Consider the following 20,299-nt stretch of genomic DNA (forward strand, 5'->3'; position numbering starts at 1 on the left):
TGATTTTTCATTGGATCAGGTACAGACTCGGCTCGTTAATACGGCCCTCTGGCGCCCAGGGCCGCCATCAGAAATCATGGGGCCCCTCCCCCAGTGCCCCCTCCCATCAATACAAAGGACACACAGACATTGGCAGCCAGGGCCCCCCTAAAACCCTGGTGGCCAGGGGTTACGTCTTTGCATTGGTGCCAGGGCAGGGACCCCCTAAAACATTGCTAGCCAGCCCAGGGCCCCCTAAAACATTGCTAGTCAGCCCAGGGCCCCCTAAAACATTGGTTGTCCTCCCCCAATGTCCTCATACTATGGCCTTGTCCCCCACTGCTTCCTCCAACCCCCCCCCCCCGCGTCCTCCAGCTCCCTCCAAGCATCCTTCAGCTCCCCCCCTGCGTCCTCCAGCTCCCTCCAAGCATCCTTCAGCTCCCCCCCAGCGTCCTCCAGCTCCCTCCAAGCATCCTTCAGCTCCCCCCCTGCGTCCTCCAGCTCCCTCCAAGCATCCTTCAGCTCCCCCCCTGCGTCCTCCAGCTCCCTCCAAGCATCCTTCAGCTCCCCCCCAGCATCCTCCAGCTCCCTCCAAGCATCCTTCAGCTCCCCCCCCCCAGCGTCCTCCAGCTCCCTCCAAGCATCCTTCAGCTCCCCCCCTGTGTCCTCCAGCTCCCTCCAAGCATCCTTCAGCTCCCCCCCTGTGTCCTCCAGCTCCCTCCAAGCATCCTTCAGCTCCCCCCCTGTGTCCTCCAGCTCCCTCCAAGCATCCTTCAGCTCCCCCCCAGCGTCCTCCAGCTCCCTCCAAGCATCCTTCAGCTCCCCCCTGTGTCCTCCAGCTCCCTCCAAGCATCCTTCAGCTCCCCCCCCAGCGTCCTCCAGCTCCCTCCAAGCATCCTTCAGCTCCCCCCCTGTGTCCTCCAGCTCCCTCCAAGCATCCTTCAGCTCCCCCCCAGCGTCCTCCAGCTCCCTCCAAGCATCCTTCAGCTCCCCCCCTGTGTCCTCCAGCTCCCTCCAAGCATCCTTCAGCTCCCCCCCAGCGTCCTCCAGCTCCCTCCAAGCATCGTTCAGCTCCCCCCGTGTCCTCCAGCTCCCTCCAAGCATCCTTCAGCTCCCCCCCTGTGTCCTCCAGCTCCCTCCAAGCATCCTTCAGCTCCCCCCAGCGTCCTCCAGCTCCCCCCCGTGTCCTCCAGCTCCCCCCCCCAGCGTCCTCCAGCTTCGGCTGCGTCCTCCGGCTATGTCCCGCGGCTCCCCGCTGCATCTTCACTTATATAAGGTTGCGCCCTGTGCCTACTGATGTCACACATATGCTCGGAGCGCATCCAATGACAGGGCCCGGAGTTGATTAAAGAGGGCCTGAGCTAATAGGAAAACTCGGATTCCTATATCATCGATCATCAGCGGAGCTGGGTTGGGTGCAGAGGGCAGGGTCGGACTGGGGGGTGAAGGGCTCCCGCCGGCCGCATCCCCTAATTCCCCCCCCAGGGGCCCCCCTAACCCCCCACCCGATGTCCCCCTAACCCCCCACCCGATGTCCTCCCCAAGTGCACGTAATTTAACGCATCAGGGGAGGAGCAGTCGGGCAGGGGGAGTGCCGGCAAGGGTGGGGTCTGGGCCGCCGGGGCCCACTAGAGCTGGGGCCCACTGGGATTTTTCCCGTTGGCCCAGTCCGACCCTGGCAGAGGGGGCAAGTGACGTGCGGAAATGACTTCTGCTACCTGGGGGCAATATTAGGCTCAGTACCTAGGGTGGCACTGGACCTAAATACAGCGCTGACGGGCACATGTGTTACAGGGAAACAATTAGGCCACACCCATATCCACCTGGCCACACCCCTATTTATCAGCGACTTGCCCCAAATCCCCGCCCGATTTCTACAACTCAACTCCCTCTGCCATTATTAGTCCCACACATGTAAATGCAGCTACGAATAAAAAAGTCACAATGACATTAAACCCTTGCAGTCGATCTGTTTTTGGTTTCTGGGGTCAGTGACCCCCCCCCCCCATATGAAAATGTTATTTTCCACGGCAGGCTGGAAGGGAAGGCCAATCATTCAAAATATATACAAGATAAATACTGAAGACCAATAAAACCGGTGCGTCTATATCATTTTATCATTTTCGACGTTAAGGTGAACTTCCCCTTTAATAGCATAATTATCTGGTATTAAGTCTTCATTTAAGGGGATAATAAATGGAAAGTTCAGCGTCGCTATAGGGACATGAGTCAGTCGGGCCAAGTGCCCGGTATCTCGGGGGCCACTGGGGGGCTCTTGGGTATCATTGGCTGCCTCCCTGCTGTTATTTACGCCCGGGATCTACGACATTAAGTCTCGCTGCTCCTGGTCAAGTGATCCCTGTTTCCATCCCCTGTGAGGTGTAAGGAGATAACGTTCCCCCCGTGCCCGGGGTATAAATAACAAAGGTCCAGTTGTGTCAACACCAGAACTAGCAACTCACTCTGTACCCAAGGAGTCCGATCTACGGGCAGGTAAGTGCATTAGGGGGGCAGCGCCAATAGGGGGCGCTCAGCACCTGTACCCCAGAATTATAGGAAGGGGGACCCCTGGCAATGGAGGGAGGGTAACCCTAGCAACCAGGCAGTGGTGTAAATGAGAGAGTGGGGGTGAATAGGGGGTGAATAGGAAGTGAATAGGGGGTGAATAGGAAGTGAATAGGGGGTGAATAGGAAGTGAATAGGGGGTGAATAGGAAGTGAATAGGGGGTGAATAGGAAGTGAATAGGGGGTGAATAGGGGGTGAATAGGGGGTGAATAGGAAGTGAATAGGAAGTGAATAGGAAGTGAATAGGGGGTGAATAGGAAGTGAATAGGGGGTGAATAGGAAGTGAATAGGGGGTGAATAGGGGGTGAATAGGGGGTGAATAGGAAGTGAATAGGAAGTGAATACGGGGTGAATAGGGGGTGAATAGGAAGTGAATAGGGGGTGAATAGGGGGTGAATAGGGGGTGAATAGGAAGTGAATAGGAAGTGAATAGGAAGTGAATAGGGGGTGAATAGGAAGTGAATAGGGGGTGAATAGGAAGTGAATAGGAAGTGAATAGGAAGTGAATAGGAAGTGAATAGGGGGTGAATAGGGCAGAATAGAAAGGTAACAATCAATTGGAGCCTCACCGAGCAGTTGTGTTGTGGTTGCCGGGGTCAGTGACCCCCATTTGTAAACTGGAAAGAGACAACGAGAAGGAGAATAATCCAAAAACTATGACACATTTCAAAAAAAATAAAGACCAATGGAAAAGCTGCTAGGAATAGGACACCCCATAATAAATTAAAAGTTAATGTAAAGGGGAAACTCTCCATATAATGGAAACCAACTCGTTGCCTTTGGGTATTATATTCTATATTGTGTATTGTATTTGAATTGGGTTCTAGAGGTTCCGGGGAAGCTCTGAGTCCCCAGAACAGTCACCTTTATTCAGGTGGAAATTGGGGGTTTTGTGATCTGTTGATCCATTTAGATATTTTGCTGCAATCTGGTGGCGGCCATTAAGGGAAAGGCTCACACATATGATGTCACTGCTGATGTCATTGGTAAGTGCCAAGTGTTATAGGTGCTATGGGGGTGCTATGGGGGATCAGTGTAGGAATATTATATGTGTATTTGGATTTACATGGGCGGAGCTGGGGCAGCACACAGGCTGGGCACATGGCCAGTATAGTGGGGCGGGGCCTGACAGAATTTGTGGGCGTGTCAGAATGGGGATTGTGGCCCCTACCCCCACCACATCCCCCCTGTACTTACACCTATACTGACCCCTATAGGTGCAAGGAGCTGCTGTGCATTTGATCAACTGGATCTACTGGAACCAACTTGGTGAATGGGCCCATGGGCAGTGACCCATAGAAACCAATCAAAATGGGGCATTCGTTGTTCTACCTGCAGCTGGCTGAAAAAAGCTGCTCACTGATTGGTTGCTATGGGTTACTGCCCATGGGCAAATTAACCCACAGATTGCCAGCCCGGGCCTGGTAGCCAATCACCCTTCTGTTTTATAATATCACTTTAAAGGTCAACTAAACACCCAGACTGGCCCCAGGGGCAGGAACAGAACAGTATAAATCATATTGTTCTGGGCTGGGGGGTATTCTCGTTCTTGCCCCGAGGCTGGTATATGGGGCAGGTATATGGGTGGGACCGGCATTCCTGGGTCTCATCTGTGCCCCGGAGATTTGCATTGGGCAATAACGACCGGCAGAGCCGGGGCAACTAGAACTCCCAGCTTCTCTCTGATGTCAATTATCTCTCACACCAGGAAAGATTCTATATATTCTGTATATTCTGTATATTCTGTATATTCTGTATATTCTGTATATTCTGTATATTCTGTATATTCACCGTATAACCCCTGGTGGCTTTACAGCCTCTGCATTGCCTTCTACTGACTGTTCCATATGATCCAAAATCCAGACTAAGAAATTAAAGGGTAAGTAAACCTTTAGCCGTATTGCCAAGCTGTAAGAGTTCAGGGAGCAATAGCTTTGGGGCTGATCAATCTAATGATAACTATCTCCCCTTACATTGCTGAATGGTCTCTGAAACTGGGAGTTGTAGTTCAATTAGAGCAAATATAGCAATTACACAGAGCTAGGGCAGCCATTGGCTGTTACACCCGGGGGTGACCAGGGGACACGTCTCTGCCCCACACCCAGCCTGGCACAGAGCAGGGGACCTATATCCTATTACTCACTGCCACCGCTTCCCCTGCCCCTTCACCCACTTAGCTGTGTACCCACAATGCATCACATTTATTCATAGCAGCCTGGCATTTATGTGAAGCCTGCAAGTCTCACCCTTGTCCCATATCCCCCCCTGGCACGGGGGCACCGGGTTATTGGGAACCCCAGGGGGGCTGTTTGTGCCTCTGGGTACTGGGAATGCCAGGGGGGCTGTAAGGTGCCACAGACAGTCACTATTTATTGGGCTGGGGGGGCTGTTTGTGCCTCTGGGTACTGGGAATGCCAGGGGGGCTGTAAGGTGCCACAGACAGTCACTATTTTTTGGGCTGGGGGGGCTGTTTGTGCCTCTGGGTACTGGGAATGCCAGGGGGGCTGTAAGGTGCCACAGACAGTCACTATTTATTGGGCTGGGGGGCTGTTTGTGCCTCTGGGTACTGGGAATGCCAGGGGGGCTGTAAGGTGCCACAGACAGTCACTATTTATTGGGCTGGGGGGGCTGTTTGTGCCTCTGGGTACTGGGAATGCCGGGGGGGGGGGGGCTGTAAGGTGCCACAGACAGTCACTATTTATTGGGCTGGGGGGGCTGTTTGTGCCTCTGGGTACTGGGAATGCCGGGGGGGCTGTAAGGTGCCACAGACAGTCACTATTTATTGGGCTGGGGGGGCTGTTTGTGCCTCTGGGTACTGGGAATGCCGGGGGGCTGTAAGGTGCCACAGACAGTCACTATTTATTGGGCTGGGGGGGCTGTTTGTGCCTCTGGGTACTGGGAATGCCAGGGGGGCTGTAAGGTGCCACAGACAGTCACTATTTATTGGGCTGGGGGGGGTTGATTGTGCCTCTGGGTACTGGGAATGCCAGGGGGGCTGTAAGGTGCCACAGACAGTGACTATTTATTGGGCTGGGGGGGCTGTTTGTACCTCTGGGTACTGGGAATGCCAGGGGGGCTGTAAGGTGCCACAGACAGTCACTATTTATTGGGCTGGGGGGGCTGTTTGTGCCTCTGGGTACTGGGAATGCCAGGGGGGCTGTAAGGTGCCACAGACAGTGACTATTTATTGGGCTGGGGGGGCTGTTTGTACCTCTGGGTACTGGGAATGCCAGGGGGGCTGTAAGGTGCCACAGACAGTCACTATTTATTGGGCTGGGGGGGCTGTTTGTGCCTCTGGGTACTGGGAATGCCAGGGGGGCTGTAAGGTGCCACAGACAGTCACTATTTATTGGGCTGGGGGGGCTGTTTGTGCCTCTGGGTACTGGGAATGCCAGGGGGGCTGTAAGGTGCCACAGACAGTCACTATTTATTGGGCTGGGGGGGCTGTTTGTGCCTCTGGGTACTGGGAATGCCAGGGGGGCTGTAAGGTGCCACAGACAGTCACTATTTATTGGGCTGGGGGGGCTGTTTGTGCCTCTGGGTACTGGGAATGCCGGGGGGGGGGGGCTGTAAGGTGCCACAGACAGTCACTATTTATTGGGCTGGGGGGGGCTGTTTGTGCCTCTGGGTACTGGGAATGCCAGGGGGGCTGTAAGGTGCCACAGACAGTCACTATTTATTGGGCTGGGGGGGCTGTTTGTGCCTCTGGGTACTGGGAATGCCAGGGGGGCTGTAAGGTGCCACAGACAGTCACTATTTATTGGGCTGGGGGGGGCTGTTTGTGCCTCTGGGTACTGGGAATGCCAGGGGGGCTGTAAGGTGCCACAGACAGTCACTATTTATTGGGCTGGGGGGGCTGTTTGTGCCTCTGGGTACTGGGAATGCCGGGGGGGCTGTAAGGTGCCACAGACAGTCACTATTTATTGGGCTGGGGGGGCTGTTTGTGCCTCTGGGTACTGGGAATGCCAGGGGGGCTGTAAGGTGCCACAGACAGTCACTATTTATTGGGCTGGGGGGGGGCTGTTTGTGCCTCTGGGTACTGGGAATGCCAGGGGGGCTGTAAGGTGCCACAGACAGTCACTATTTATTGGGCTGGGGGGGGGCTGTTTGTGCCTCTGGGTACTGGGAATGCCAGGGGGGCTGTAAGGTGCCACAGACAGTCACTATTTATTGGGCTGGGGGGGGGCTGTTTGTGCCTCTGGGTACTGGGAATGCCAGGGGGGGCTGTAAGGTGCCACAGACAGTCACTATTTATTGGGCTGGGGGGGCTGTTTGTGCCTCTGGGTACTGGGAATGCCGGGGGGGCTGTAAGGTGCCACAGACAGTCACTATTTATTGATTCTTTATTTTTTATTATTTGTAGTTTTTAAGTTACTTAACTGTTTTTTCACCAGCATTTCAGTTTGGAGTTTCAGCAGCTATCTGGTTGCTAGGATCTGAATTACCTTAGCAACCAGTGAGTGGCTTAAATGAGAGACTGGAATATGAATAGGAAAGGGACTGAATAGAAAAAATACATTATTAACAGTAATACAGGTATAGGACCCATTATCCAGAATGCTCGGGACCAAGGGTATTCTGGATAGTGGGTCTTTCCATAATTTGGATCTCCATACCTTAAGTCTACTAAAAATTCAATAAAACATGAAATAAACCCAATAGGGCTGTTCTGCCCCCAATAAGGGGTAATTATATCTTAGTTGGGATCAAGTACAGGTACTGTTTTATTATTACAGAGAAAAGGGAATCATTTAACCATTAAATAAACCCAATAGGGCTGTTCTGCCCCAATAAGGGGTAATTATATCTTAGTTGGGATCAAGTACAGGTACTGTTTTATTATTACAGAGAAAAGGGAATCATTTAACCATTAAATAAACCCAATAGGGCTGTTCTGCCCCCAATAAGGGGTAATTATATCTTAGTTGGGATCAAGTACAGGTACTGTTTTATTATTACAGAGAAAAGGGAATCAGTTTTAAAATTCTGAATTATTTGATTAAAATGGAGTCTATGGGAGACAGGCTTCCGTAATTCGGAGCTTTCTGAATATCAGGTTTCCGCATAAGGGATCCCATACCTGTAATTACAATAAAACTGGAGCCTCACAGAGCAATAGGGTTTGGCTGCCGGGGTCAGTGACCCCCATTTGAAAGTTGGAAAGAGTCAGAAGAAAAAGGCAAATAGATCAAAAACTATAAGAAACAACTAATGAAGACCAATTGAAAAGTTTCTTAGAATTGGCTATTCTATAACTTACTAAAATTAACCATTAAATGGGAGTTTTAAAAAGCAGAATAATGTAGCAGCTCAAGCCATTAGTTACCAGTGACCCAGGGATTCCATATGTGTCTGGGTGAGTCGCCCCCCCCTACAGCCAATGGATATACAGTATATATATATATAGCTGAGCTGAGGATTCTGGGAGCAGCTGTACAATAGACACAAACAATATAAGAACAATGGGAGGAATTTGTTGTTTTCTATATTTAGAGTTTCCCCTCGGGTCGGGATTCTGAGATTGTGGAGTCGCCCGACCTGTTTCTGAACCAGCGAAGCAATTAATTCAGTTTAATTCTAGCGGCAAACGAGGGGCCGGATGGAGATGTTAAAAAATAGGGAGAGTTTCCCCTTTAATACTAACAGAAAAATTGCAGTTGGTATTTTTCATTTTTGAGGTTCTTGAGTTATTTATACATATTGTTGCACAACTCTCCAGTTTAGACTGCTTTGTGGTTGCTAGGGCTTAATTGACCTAGCAACCAGGCAGTGGTTAGGAAGTAAAAAAAACAGGTGAGACCTGAGCAGAAAGAAAAGCAATAGAGAATAAGAACAGCAATAAAACGAAACCCTGGGTCAGTGACCCCGGCAACCAGGATGGAAAGAAGCAGAAAAGAAAAGCAAATAACGTCCAATTGAAAAGCTGCATAGGAAATAAGAATAACAATACAACTAAACACTCAGGGGGTCAGTGACCCCAGCAACCAGGAGCAGTTCCCTTGCAGGCTGTAAAGAAGCAGAGGGGAAAGGCAAATAAAGACTGAAAAATACTAAAAGGTTATTTTGAAGGTGAACTTCCCCTTTAAATAAGCAAATAAAGTGCAGCTTTTTTGTCGTCCAAGGGAAAAACTCATGAAATGATTTTGGGGATTTAGTTTCCTCATTAGACGGAATTGGGCCCCGGGTGCCCCCCCCCAACCCCCAAGCACTGAGCTAAGGAGATTGTGCAAATCATTGGCCTCGTGTGGGAACATGTGCAAGTGCTGAGCGGGGTAGTTACGCAACGCAGCGCCCTGTAACCGTCTGTCTGTGCTCTGCCGGCTCTGCTAATAATCAGCTGGTACCCCCCTCTCCTGCAGCATGGCAGCTCCCACCCATACATATAAATACCCCCCTACTGGGCTACTTATCCCCCCAGTAAGTGACCCAGTGGATCCCTGACACGTGGATATGTTTGTTCCTGTAGGAGATTCCCTCGACCTTTCATTTTAGAGCTGAAATTCGCTTGTTTGACTCAATAAAGAGAGATGGTTGGACTGAAGCCCACGGAGGTGCCACCAACCCCACTGGTCAAGTTTGTAGGCGCCGGCACTGCGGCCTGTATAGCCGACTTATTCACCTTTCCCCTGGATACTGCCAAAGTACGACTACAGGTACATATGTTATCCCATCATGCACTGAGGTAAAAGCCTGGAACACTGGGGGGCTTTATAATAGAAGGGGAAATAGACTTTGGGTCAACTTGGATTTACTTACTACTTAGGCAAGAGGGTGATGGTAAGGCTAGAGCGAGAGAGGAGGTTGGAGACAGTAGGGCAAGACGGGGACAGTAGGGCAAGACGGGGACAGTAGGGCAAGACGGAGACAGTAGGGCAAGACGGAGACAGTAGGGCAAGATGGAGACAGTAGGGCAAGATGGAGACAGTAGGGCAAGATGGAGACAGTAGGGCAAGATGGAGACAGTAGGGCAAGATGGAGACAGTAGGGCAAGATGGAGACAGTAGGGCAAGATGGAGACAGTAGGGCAAGACGGAGACAGTAGGGCAAGATGGAGACAGTAGGGCAAGATGGAGACAGTAGGGCAAGATGGAGACAGTAGGACAAGATGGAGACAGTAGGGCAAGATGGAGACAGTAGGACAAGATGGAGACAGTAGGGCAAGATGGAGGCAGTAGGACAAGATGGGGACAGTAGGGCAAGACGGAGACAGTAGGGCAAGATGGAGACAGTAGGGCAAGATGGAGACAGTAGGGCAAGACGGAGACAGTAGGGCAAGATGGAGACAGTAGGACAAGATGGAGACAGTAGGGCAAGATGGAGACAGCAGGGCAAGATGGAGACAGTAGGACAAGATGGAGACAGTAGGGCAAGACGGAGACAGTTGGACAAGACGGAGACAGTAGGACAAGACGGAGACAGTAGGACAAGACGGAGACAGTAGGGCAAGACGGTGACAGTAGGGCAAGATGGAGACAGTAGGGCAAGATGGAGACAGTAGGGCAAGATGGAGACAGTTGGACAAGACGGAGACAGATGGACAAGACGGAGACAGTAGGACAAGATGGAGACAGTAGGACAAGATGGAGACAGTAGGACAATATGGCAAGTATAAGGCAAAATAGAGACAGTAGGGCATGATGCAGATGGGGGGGGCAAGAGATGGAGACAGTAGGAGAAATTGGAGACAGTAGAGTAAGATCATTGAGGTAAGATTGAGATATTATGGTGAGATGCTGACAGTAGGGCAAGATGTAGGCAGCAGGGCAGATTTTTTGACAGTAGAGGAGGGTGGTAACAAGCGGGCAAGTTGGAGACACTAGACAAGATGGAAACTGCAGATCGTAATAGAGACCTTTCTACCCATTCTCTCATTATTCTACCCCAGATACAAGGAGAGGGGACATCTGTGAAGGACACCAAGGTTCTTCGTTACAAAGGCGTTTTTGGCACAATCAAAACCATGGTGAAGACGGAGGGGGCAACCAGCCTGTACAATGGGCTAGTGGCCGGCCTACAAAGACAGATGAGCTTTGCCTCCATCCGGATTGGTCTCTACGACTCTGTCAAACAGTTTTATTGCCGCCAATCGGAAAGTAAGTGTGTCAGGTTGGTTGCTATGGGTTACTAGACTTTGGTTCAATCTTGTCTATCTGACATGGATATATATATCTCCTCTTCATTCCCATTCCTGATCTTCTGCCTGATCTTCAGGTTCCGGAGTCGCTTGCCGGCTGCTGGCCGGATGTACCACGGGGGCCATGGCCGTCACCTTGGCTCAGCCGACCGATGTGGTGAAAGTCAGATTCCAGGCGCATATTAAAGTGATGGACGGTGAGCGGAGGTACAATGGGACTGTAGATGCCTACAAGACTATCGCCAAGGAGGAAGGACTTCGGGGACTCTGGAAAGGTAGAACCCTTATATTATGTACAGTGTAGGTGGCCAATGTCTGAACCAGGCAATAGGAGCCAATCAGCAGTTATCGCTTACAGGCCCAGTGTAGTTACAATGTTGCAAGCAAACACCTGATTGGCTGGAATGCTTTAGCAGACCACAAAATTGCCAATGAAGTCTTCTCCTGATGGAAACTTCTAACCTGCCCAACAGGCAGGGTTGGACTGGGGGTGCAGGGCCCACCGGGACTTCTGCCTTAGGGGCCCCTGCACCCCCCAATGGCCCCCACCGCCTTCACCCCCCCAATCATCCCCCCGCAGGGCCCACCGGGTCTTCTGCCTCAGGGGCCCCTGCAACCCCCCAATGGCCCCCACTGACTTCACCCCCCCCACCCTTTCACAGGGCCCACCGGGACTTCTGCATCAGGGGCCCCTGCACCCCCCAATGGCCCCCACCACCTTGACCCCCCTCCCTTGCACAGGGCCCACCGGGACTTCTGCCTCAGGGGCCCCTGTACCCACAAATGGCCCCCACCGCCTTCACCCCCCAATCCCCCCCCACAGGGCCCACCGGGACTTCTGCCTCAGGGGCCCCTGCACCCCCCAATGGCCCCCACCCTCCAACACCCTCTGACCCCCTCCCCCGAGTGCTCCTAAAAGAAACTTACCTGCAGCGCATTGGGAGAGGGAGACGGCGGATTGTGGGAGGGCCCTGGGGGGATTGGATCTGGGTCGCTGGGGCCCACAGGGTTTTTCCCAGAACCCCGGCAGCCCAGTCCGATGCTGCCAATAAGGTATCTGATTTTCGACTGCATATCAATCAGACAGTTTATTGGACAGGCCCCGTACATGGGCCTAAAAGCTGTCCATGCAGCTTGATCTAAAGGGGCAGAGTGGGCAGAGTACATGGGCCTGTGTATGAGCTGCATAAGTCAGAACCACCAGCAGGGAGTTCCATGAAGGATTTGGTTAAATCTCTCGGTGTGCGGCTCCACTCGCAGCCATTTCAGGGTAGGGAGGGCCCCAGCGCCGCTCCAGTCTATGTGTTCTCCCTACTCACAACTCTGTTTGTGCCAAACTCCGAGCCCAACAGCTCAGGGGTCAGGGCAGTGCAAGTGATGCATCTGGGAGTCATTCTGAGAAGCTTTCCGGACAGAACAAAACAACCTGCGGAACAAAGAGTTCAGAATCGGATAAACAAACACCGACTACCTGGAAAGTCACGGCACTGTAACCCCCACTGGGTGTCGGGCAGCCCAGTACCCCACTAGGCACCGGCGGGGGGGGGGGAGTAAGGCTTTAGTAAGAATTAGGGTGTGGCTGCTGCAGTCTGCACTGGTGTGTAAGCCGCCATGTAGCACCCTGCTGTCATTATTATATAAGGATTTTATAAAGGCAACCCAATATGATACCCCTGTACCCCTAGAATTCTGCTGCCAATCACATTAGCATTCCTTTATTCCTTGCACTGCCGGTCTGACTCCTGAGACAATGTAGCAGAGTTCAGCTGATTAAATGAATGTAGTTCCATTGCAGAGTCACAATCATTGAACAGAAAGGGATAAATACCGTTACCCACAGCGACCAATCAGATCTTTGCTGATGAAAATCATTCGGCCCCTCGCAGCCAATGATTGCCCAGCTGAGCACTCATGTGATCAACTTTCTAATTCTCTTATAACCCAGGGACCATCGCCAACATCACTCGTAACGCCATTGTCAACTGCGCCGAACTGGTGACCTACGACCTCATCAAGGAAACGATTCTAAATCAGCGCCTAATGACGGGTGAGCAGATATTTGTGCTTTAGTGCATAGTAACATAGTTGCTAAGGTGGAAAAAACACACACACTTGCCCTTTAAGGTCAACCCTTTTGTTTGATTGGCTGTCTCTAATATATATAGATTTATAGGTTTATAGGGATTCTGTATTCTGTATAGTAGTAGCTGAGGCTGAAAACAGACACGTGTCCATCAAGTTCAACCCTCCTCCCAAATAAGTCTGCCAAGTGTAACTCTATTCCTGTTACCTGGTTGCCATTGGGTGAACTACCCTAGCAACCAGAAGCAGTTTTGACATCCAGATGGAAGATGAAAGGCAGAGGGCTGAGATGAAAGATTAGAAATAAAAAGCAATGACAGTTACACATAACTATAAACCCAGTGAGAATGAGGAATGAATGGGTATTGGGGAGTTGTATCAGGAGTCAGAACCAGCAGTGCAGGGAAGGGAAAGGGACAGACACAGTGACAGTTACACATAACTATAAACCCAGTGAGAATGAGGAATGAATGGATATTGGGGAGTTGTATCAGGAGTCAGAACCAGCAGTGCAGGGAAGGGAAAGGGACAGACACAGTGACAGTTACACATAACTATAAACCCAGTGAGAATGAGGAATGAATGGATATTGGGGAGTTGTATCAGGAGTCAGAACCAGCAGTGCAGGGAAGGGAAAGGGACAGACACAGTGACAGTTACACATAACTATAAACCCAGTGAGAATGAGGAATGAATGGATATTGGGGAGTTGTATCAGGAGTCAGAACCAGCAGTGCAGGGAAGGGAAAGGGACAGACACAGTGACAGTTACACATAACTATAAACCCAGTGAGAATGAGGGATGAATGGGTATTGGGGAGTTGTATCAGGAGTCAGAACCAGCAGTGCAGGGAAGGGAAAGGGACAGACACAGTGACAGTTACACATAACTATAAACCCAGTGAGAATGAGGAATGAATGGATATTGGGGAGTTGTATCAGGAGTCAGAACCAGCAGTGCAGAGAAGGGAAAGGGACAGACACAGTGACAGTTACACATAACTATAAACCCAGTGAGAATGAGGAATGAATGGGTATTGGGGAGTTGTATCAGGAGTCAGAACCAGCAGTGCAGGGAAGGGAAAGGGACAGACACAGTGACAGTTACACATAACTATAAACCCAGTGAGAATGAGGAATGAATGGATATTGGGGAGTTGTATCAGGAGTCAGAACCAGCAGTGCAGAGAAGGGAAAGGGACAGACACAGACACAGTGACAGTTACACATAACTATAAACCCAGTGAGAATGAGGAATGAATGGGTATTGGGGAGTTGTATCAGGAGTCAGAACCAGCAGTGCAGGGAAGGGAAAGGGACAGACACAGTGACAGTTACACATAACTATAAACCCAGTGAGAATGAGGGATGAATGGATATTGGGGAGTTGTATCAGGAGTCAGAACCAGCAGTGCAGGGAAGGGAAAGGGACAGACACAGTGACAGTTACACATAACTATAAACCCAGTGAGAATGAGGAATGAATGGATATTGGGGAGTTGTATCAGGAGTCAGAACCAGCAGTGCAGGGAAGGGAAAGGGACAGACACAGTGACAGTTACACATAACTATAAACCCAGTGAGAATGAGGGATGAATGGATATTGGGGAGTTGTATCAGGAGTCAGAACCAGCAGTGCAGAGAAGGGAAAGGGATAGACAGGATATTGGGCAGAAAAACAGTATTTGGGTTGAGTTCCCCTTTAAAGTGGAACATTAGAAGGAGGCAGATGTGGCTCAGCCTTTGCTTTCCCTCCTTACAGATAACTTGCCGTGCCACTTTGTTGCTGCCTTTGGTGCCGGTTTCTGTGCCACGGTGGTGGCTTCGCCAGTGGACGTGGTTAAGACTCGGTACATGAATTCCCCCGCCGGCCAATACAAGAACGCGCTCAACTGCGCATTTATTATGCTGGTGAAAGAGGGGAGCGTCGCTTTCTATAAAGGGTAAGTACTCCCTGTGGATTTGTTAGGCACCCCCTAACCCCCATCTATTGCCTGGGGCAGGGGGCAAAGTCACAGGGTTCTGTGTGGGATTGGCTCATGGAGGCTGAGGCTCTGATTGGCTGAGATTTATACAATATCATCAGCCTATCGGAGCTTCTCATTACACTCAAGGCCACAACAGAGTGGCAATGGGCTCTGGGGAGGGAAAGGAGGAATCTCAGTATGAACAAATATATCCCCTGATATCAGTGTAGAGGTAGACTAAGTTACCCTTTAAAGGGGAAGTAAACCCCAAAATAACATGAATTTCAAGCAACTTTCCAACGTTTCCTCATTCCCTGAATGTAGCGCTGAGCCGTGGGATGAGGCACAAACCCATCGTTACATTCTCCCCTTTTCCTTGTTAGGGGGCAGAATACGGGAACGGGCATGTTATAGTCACTGCTCCCCAAGTCCCATTACCGTCTTTAAATCCATTAATTGTCAGCTCTCCGCACGTAACCTCAACTCAGCCAGGAACTTCCTGAACGATCTGGTTCCCTAGTTGCCTCATCATGTTCAGCAAGAGGCATAATTATTGCCGTTTCCCAGATGTCAGCAATCTGAAGCCAGGGGTGATCTCAGGGGTGGTAACTGTGCCAACCTACAACTCCCAGCATGCCCTGAGGGGCCAGGAGGAGGAGCTTTCTTCCTGCCTGCAACTGCTGTCTGGTAGACCTCCCAATGAGTGGTTCCAAGAGCCATTGAGTGTCCCTCAACAGCCAAAGAGTTGTGGCCTTAGTCATGGTGGGGGAAGGAACTGACCCACTTGTTATGGGAAGACTGGGTAGAGTTACTGATATCATCTCTTTGTAGGTTCATGCCGGCTTTCCTAAGACTCGGATCTTGGAACATCGTCATGTTTGTCAGTTATGAACAGCTAAAGAGAGCCATGATGATGGTCCATGGTTCTTGGGAGGCTCCTCATTAAATAGAGGCCCGAATGTATATTCAGAAGCTTTATGAGAAGAAGACTGGGACCTTGGAAGAGTCTTCAAGTGAAGACATTGACTCCCAATGAGGACAAACTGGTCAAGATGATTTCCAAAGTCATCCTTACTCTACACAAAAGCCTATGGAGAAGGACCTTCTGCCTTTAGCTATAGTTGCACGGTAATTGAGGTTGACACAATGATGTCAAAAAATCAAGTTCAACCCTGAGGAAAAAAGGCCTATAAGTTGATCCAAAACTGGAGGAACTAATAGGAAGCAAAAGATCCGCAGATGCCTTCAGCCTGAGGCCTACACAAGTCAATAGATGAGGGTAGGAACATGTATCAGTCTTTGTAAAAACCAAATGTATTGATTCAAGTTTTGCTACTGGGCATATTATGGTCCACTGGTGGCTGATGGAGCTTATATGATGTACAATATATAGAGAGGAGCATTGACCAATGAGCAAAGTCAATAGCATGCTATGAAATGGCTTTAGATTAAAGTGCCTTAATACCCCGTACAAGCCTGGTAGATGCCAAAGGCAGCCGGGAGGAGATACAGGTTACCAAGGTGATCATTGAGTTTGTTTAGTATCTGAGACTCAATGATTGGAACAAAAATCAGGTGACCATCTCCAGAATCCAATGGGGCTCTCTAGTCTGTCACAGCAGCCGATATAGGGAATTTAGGAGCCTAATGTGGCAAAGGGGTCCCCATTGTAACCTGCTCTGTCTGGTCTAATGGCCAGGAACTTGAACCCATATTTGCCCAGAACAGACTTACAAACAACTGGACCCTTCCCTGCCCCGTGGACCAATCGAATTGCTGAGAGTGATAGGATTTATAGTTGAACTAAGTACTGTATTTGCCCCAGGCGTGTTCCTACTTACCCCCTGAGTGGCGCCATGCCCGTGGGTCTATAAACCATTCCATATATTGGGATCTGTTATCGACAACTTTGGGACTTTTATAGCCAAGCTCCTAACTGGACATTCAATAGGAATATGCTAATCTGCTGATGTGTTTGGTGCTGCAAAGGCTGCTGGGACTGAGAAATAAATGCAATATTACTAATTACAGCCGTCCAGGACTCTTTTATTGGTGATATATTCCCCAGTATGATGGGATGTGAGATGCTGAGTGTGTGCCTATGAGTCAATATGGTGAGTATGCACTCAGTGTGAGTGTGCACTCAGTGATATTAGACTCATGGGACCCATTGACATCAAATGAGAGCCCCAATAAAGCTTCCAAGCCCCCATTTCCCAGTAAGCTCCCCAGTGGGTGGGGTCACGCAGTTTTCCTGCAGTTCAACCCCCATCTTATCCCTTTACCATTAATGAGAGAGAGTTAGTGTAGGAAGTGAGTGCGTTTCCTCCACTCCTGGAACCCTCCCTAATGCCACACGGGGCCCTGGGTTTTCCCACTGTCCAACAATCAGCCCCGTCTGGCATCAGCCATCCGTACCCACTGCCAACCTTCATTCATTAGTATAGGTGCTGTAACCTTTAGCAACCAACCAGCAGTCAGGTTGGATTGGCCATATCCAGTTAAACTAATGAAGGGAAAATTCTGATTGGTTGCTATACTCTACTCGTACAAAGTTGCACTCACTGTATGGGGAGCCCTGAGTGCCAAACAACTTGCCCTACTACAGGGAGTAACTGCACCTCCACCTTCTCCCAGCATTCCCTTCTCTAAATGTTAGACTGGCCCAACAGGGTGGGTGGGTATTTGCTCCCCGTTGTAGCTTAAAGGGACGGCCACTACTCACTGGCTTCTCATTCCCATAAATCAGGCACCTTCAGGGCACCGGGTATAGTGGCCAAATGTAAAGAAAAATAACTATATGGGAAGCAAACGAGCAATGACTCTGCCCTGGCACCTCTGTAAGCTCTTAGGGCTCTTAAGGGGATCCCAGCCATGATGCTGCCCCACGGCGCCCCCTAGTGTTGCTATAGAAGCTGCCAAAAACCATCATTATAGATGCAAGGAAATTCCCCAATGAGAATTGTACTGATAAATAAGTTGATTATAAATGCAAAAGAACTGCCCAGTGAGAATGCTGATTCCCAGCACTGTGTCAGGCCCCTTGCTGGTACCTTACATATAGAGATAATGATGGCATTTTCTCCCCTCATTATATGGCACAGGAATCAGACATGGGGATAAAGGGACAGACTTGTTCAGTGCTGGGAAACTGTGCTTATTGCTCCCAACTCCAATTGCAGGAACAGAGAACAGGGAGCCGGATTTACTCACATCAGCTGGGATTCTCATTGGAGGATTTTTCGCATGGATTTGTGTTATGTCTTATGGCAGCTTCTATAGCAAAGACAGAGGTTTCCGTTTAAGGCTCCTCGGACCTGTTCCCACCCTTATCTCTGCCCCCAGTGAGCGGCTCCACCTGCTGCCCGGGTCCCACAGTACCGGATCGCTCCGGCTGTTCTGATAATAGCTTGTTCCATTGCATGACTGGGCCGGGGAGCAAACAGTTCATGTTACTGAGCCATCAGCAGCCCGTGGCCCCTTTCCGAGCTGCGCAAACCTGTGACGAGGCTGAAGGTTTAATTATAGTTCCCTGAACTTTATACCTGGGAATGCAGGACTGCGGGAACATTCCCATATATCATCCTGCCCAAGTGCCCAGTAAGGTGCCCCCTTCCATGGGCAATAAAATCTGCTTTTTATGTCCAGGGTTTTGCTACCCAATAAATGCCATGAACCCTATAAAGTCATGGTGAGTGCCTCTGCCCCCTCTCTTCCCTTTCCATGCCCCCCCCCATAGGAGCAGGGCAACTAAAATGGGGTTATAGGGGCAATAGTAGTATAAGGCCTATTGGCTGTAGGCTAGGGACTCCTGGGGCCCTAACCCTCTAATAGTGGCCATGGTTAAGAAAGATCATATCCTACTGTGATTGGGCAGGGCCGTACCATTCTGTGACTATATAGGGGCACGCTAAGCAGGGATTGGATAGAAGCACGCCAGGCAGTGATTGGTCCAGCTGTGAAGTTCCTTTAGTGGCCTGGTGTAAATGAGACAAGCCTGGGTGCTGGTTGGGCACGTTAGAGGGGTCACCTGATGCCTTGCACCTCCAGTAGGTTCGCTGGTACCCTACAAGCCAAGTTGGGGTCCCTTTGACACTTTGCATAGGAGGAGGTTTGTGTGGGACCCCCATCACCAGAGCAAATTTCCCCCAATCCGGATGCCATTAAGATGCCTTAATGTTGCCAGGAATCCATAATGTAACAAGGGATTAGGCTACTTACACAATCGCTGACACAATACCCGGCCTCTGCCCTCAGCAAGCAAATTTGCTGACAGTCACTCGGGTGGCAAAGTGCCCGCCTATTGCCACTGCGCCAACTCCTGGGCGTAGCACCAAATGGAGAATTTCCAGGAATAGGAAGAAGCCCTGGGTTTCATTCTTTATTCTGATTTATTCCTGTAGGAGCTGCCAACGTTTTGGCCCTAAAGCTGCATCATCTGTCTCTGTGCCAGCAGCCATACAGGCCCCGTGCCACTGCGTATCCATATATACCCTCCCCTGTCTGCCCAGTGTCACGCGAGGCACAGTCACGGCTACAGCATCACTACAGGGGAGGTTTATCTGAACATGTAACTTGTAGTTGGATGTACATAATTCAAGGTATTTCAACGGTTACCTGGTTGCCAGGGTATTTTTTACCTTAGCAACAAGGCAGTGGTGTGAATGACAAGCTGGAAGATGAATATGAGAAGCTGAATTTGAATCTGGAATTAAAAATAGTCCCTGGAACTTCAAGTACATGAATGCCCAAAAAGCCCCCCCCCAGCCCAATAAATAGTGATGTCTATGAAATCTTACAGCCCCCCCTGGCATTTACCGGAACCCACAGATTGCCAGTCTGGGCCTGGATGAGTCTGTCTGTCCCCTTGGCTTTATCTACAAGGTCCGGGCAGGCTGCCCCCCCCGGCTGGTTAATGAGTCAAGGCTCGTTAGTGCAAGCCCTATAATGAATACAGCGGCACCAATGGTTAAGGATCCGTCACACTCAGGGCCTTGACTCACTAACCAGCCGGGGGGGGGGGGGGGTGGATTCCCCTCTATCCACATACGGGAAGTGCTGAGTCAGCTGATTGGTTATTCATTGAGGAAGAAGTGTTTCTGACCAATTAACTGTGTGTAATGATAGACAGGCCAGGACTGGGGCTACCAGACTGATTGGCCGGCAGCTGGGGGCATTTTTATCCTTGGTCCAGGCTGACAGCTCAGACAGACAGGTCGGCAAATGAGGAGACGAGGATTGTCTTCCCTCTTGCTCATTGGCTGACGCCCCACCCACCCAGAGGGAAGACACATCAGCAGATAAAATGAGTTTCGACTTTAACCCCTATATGTTATAAAAGACTAAGCTGGCCCAGGGGCAGTAACCAATGGCAACCAATAAGATGTTTGCTTTCAAACAGGTGACCAGTAAACGCTACCTGCTGATTGGCTGCTATAGGGAATTAGAGCAAACTCTGAACCTTTTATTACATAACCCCCCTATAGCTATAAGCGCCCACATACAGCTCCGCCCCCACTGGCATTCAATCTGCACTGTGATGCACACAAGGGGTTAATAACAGACGCTGCG

At 50.3% G+C, this 20,299-nt stretch overlaps 1 protein-coding gene and 1 pseudogene across 3 annotated transcripts; one reads left to right on the plus strand and one right to left on the minus strand.

Moving 5' to 3' along the window:
* LOC116406442 overlaps positions 1-20,299 on the minus strand; it is a 954,163-nt pseudogene that overhangs the window by 470,976 nt on the left and 462,888 nt on the right.
* On the plus strand, positions 2,326-16,758 carry ucp3 (uncoupling protein 3 (mitochondrial, proton carrier)). 3 transcript variants are annotated; one of them, XM_031896321.1, is made up of 8 exons: positions 2,326-2,472; positions 4,362-4,424; positions 9,012-9,198; positions 10,431-10,638; positions 10,757-10,954; positions 12,625-12,726; positions 14,524-14,704; positions 15,560-16,758. In XM_031896321.1, the coding sequence occupies exons 3-8, from the start codon at positions 9,073-9,075 to the stop codon at positions 15,672-15,674; spliced, it is 930 nt and encodes a 309-aa protein (XP_031752181.1). In that variant the 5' UTR covers positions 2,326-2,472; positions 4,362-4,424; positions 9,012-9,072; the 3' UTR covers positions 15,675-16,758. The 3 variants fall into 3 exon arrangements, with proteins under 3 accessions (XP_031752181.1, XP_002942565.1, XP_004912281.1); XM_002942519.5 differs by lacking the exon at positions 4,362-4,424; XM_004912224.4 differs by lacking the exons at positions 2,326-2,472; positions 4,362-4,424 and having other exon boundaries at positions 7,734-9,198.

This window comes from Xenopus tropicalis, chromosome 2, assembly GCF_000004195.4.
Source record: "Xenopus tropicalis strain Nigerian chromosome 2, UCB_Xtro_10.0, whole genome shotgun sequence".
Lineage (NCBI taxonomy): Eukaryota > Metazoa > Chordata > Amphibia > Anura > Pipidae > Xenopus > Xenopus tropicalis.

Excerpts from the sequence above, each read along its gene's own strand:
- ucp3 (XM_031896321.1), top strand. The coding sequence starts at position 9,073 with ATGGTTGGACTGAAGCCCACGGAGGTGCCACCAACCCCACTGGTCAAG. Across the intron at positions 10,955-12,624 it reads ACTTCGGGGACTCTGGAAAG|GGACCATCGCCAACATCACT; the intron begins GTAGAACCCTTA and ends CTTATAACCCAG. Across the intron at positions 14,705-15,559 it reads AGCGTCGCTTTCTATAAAGG|GTTCATGCCGGCTTTCCTAA; the intron begins GTAAGTACTCCC and ends ATCTCTTTGTAG.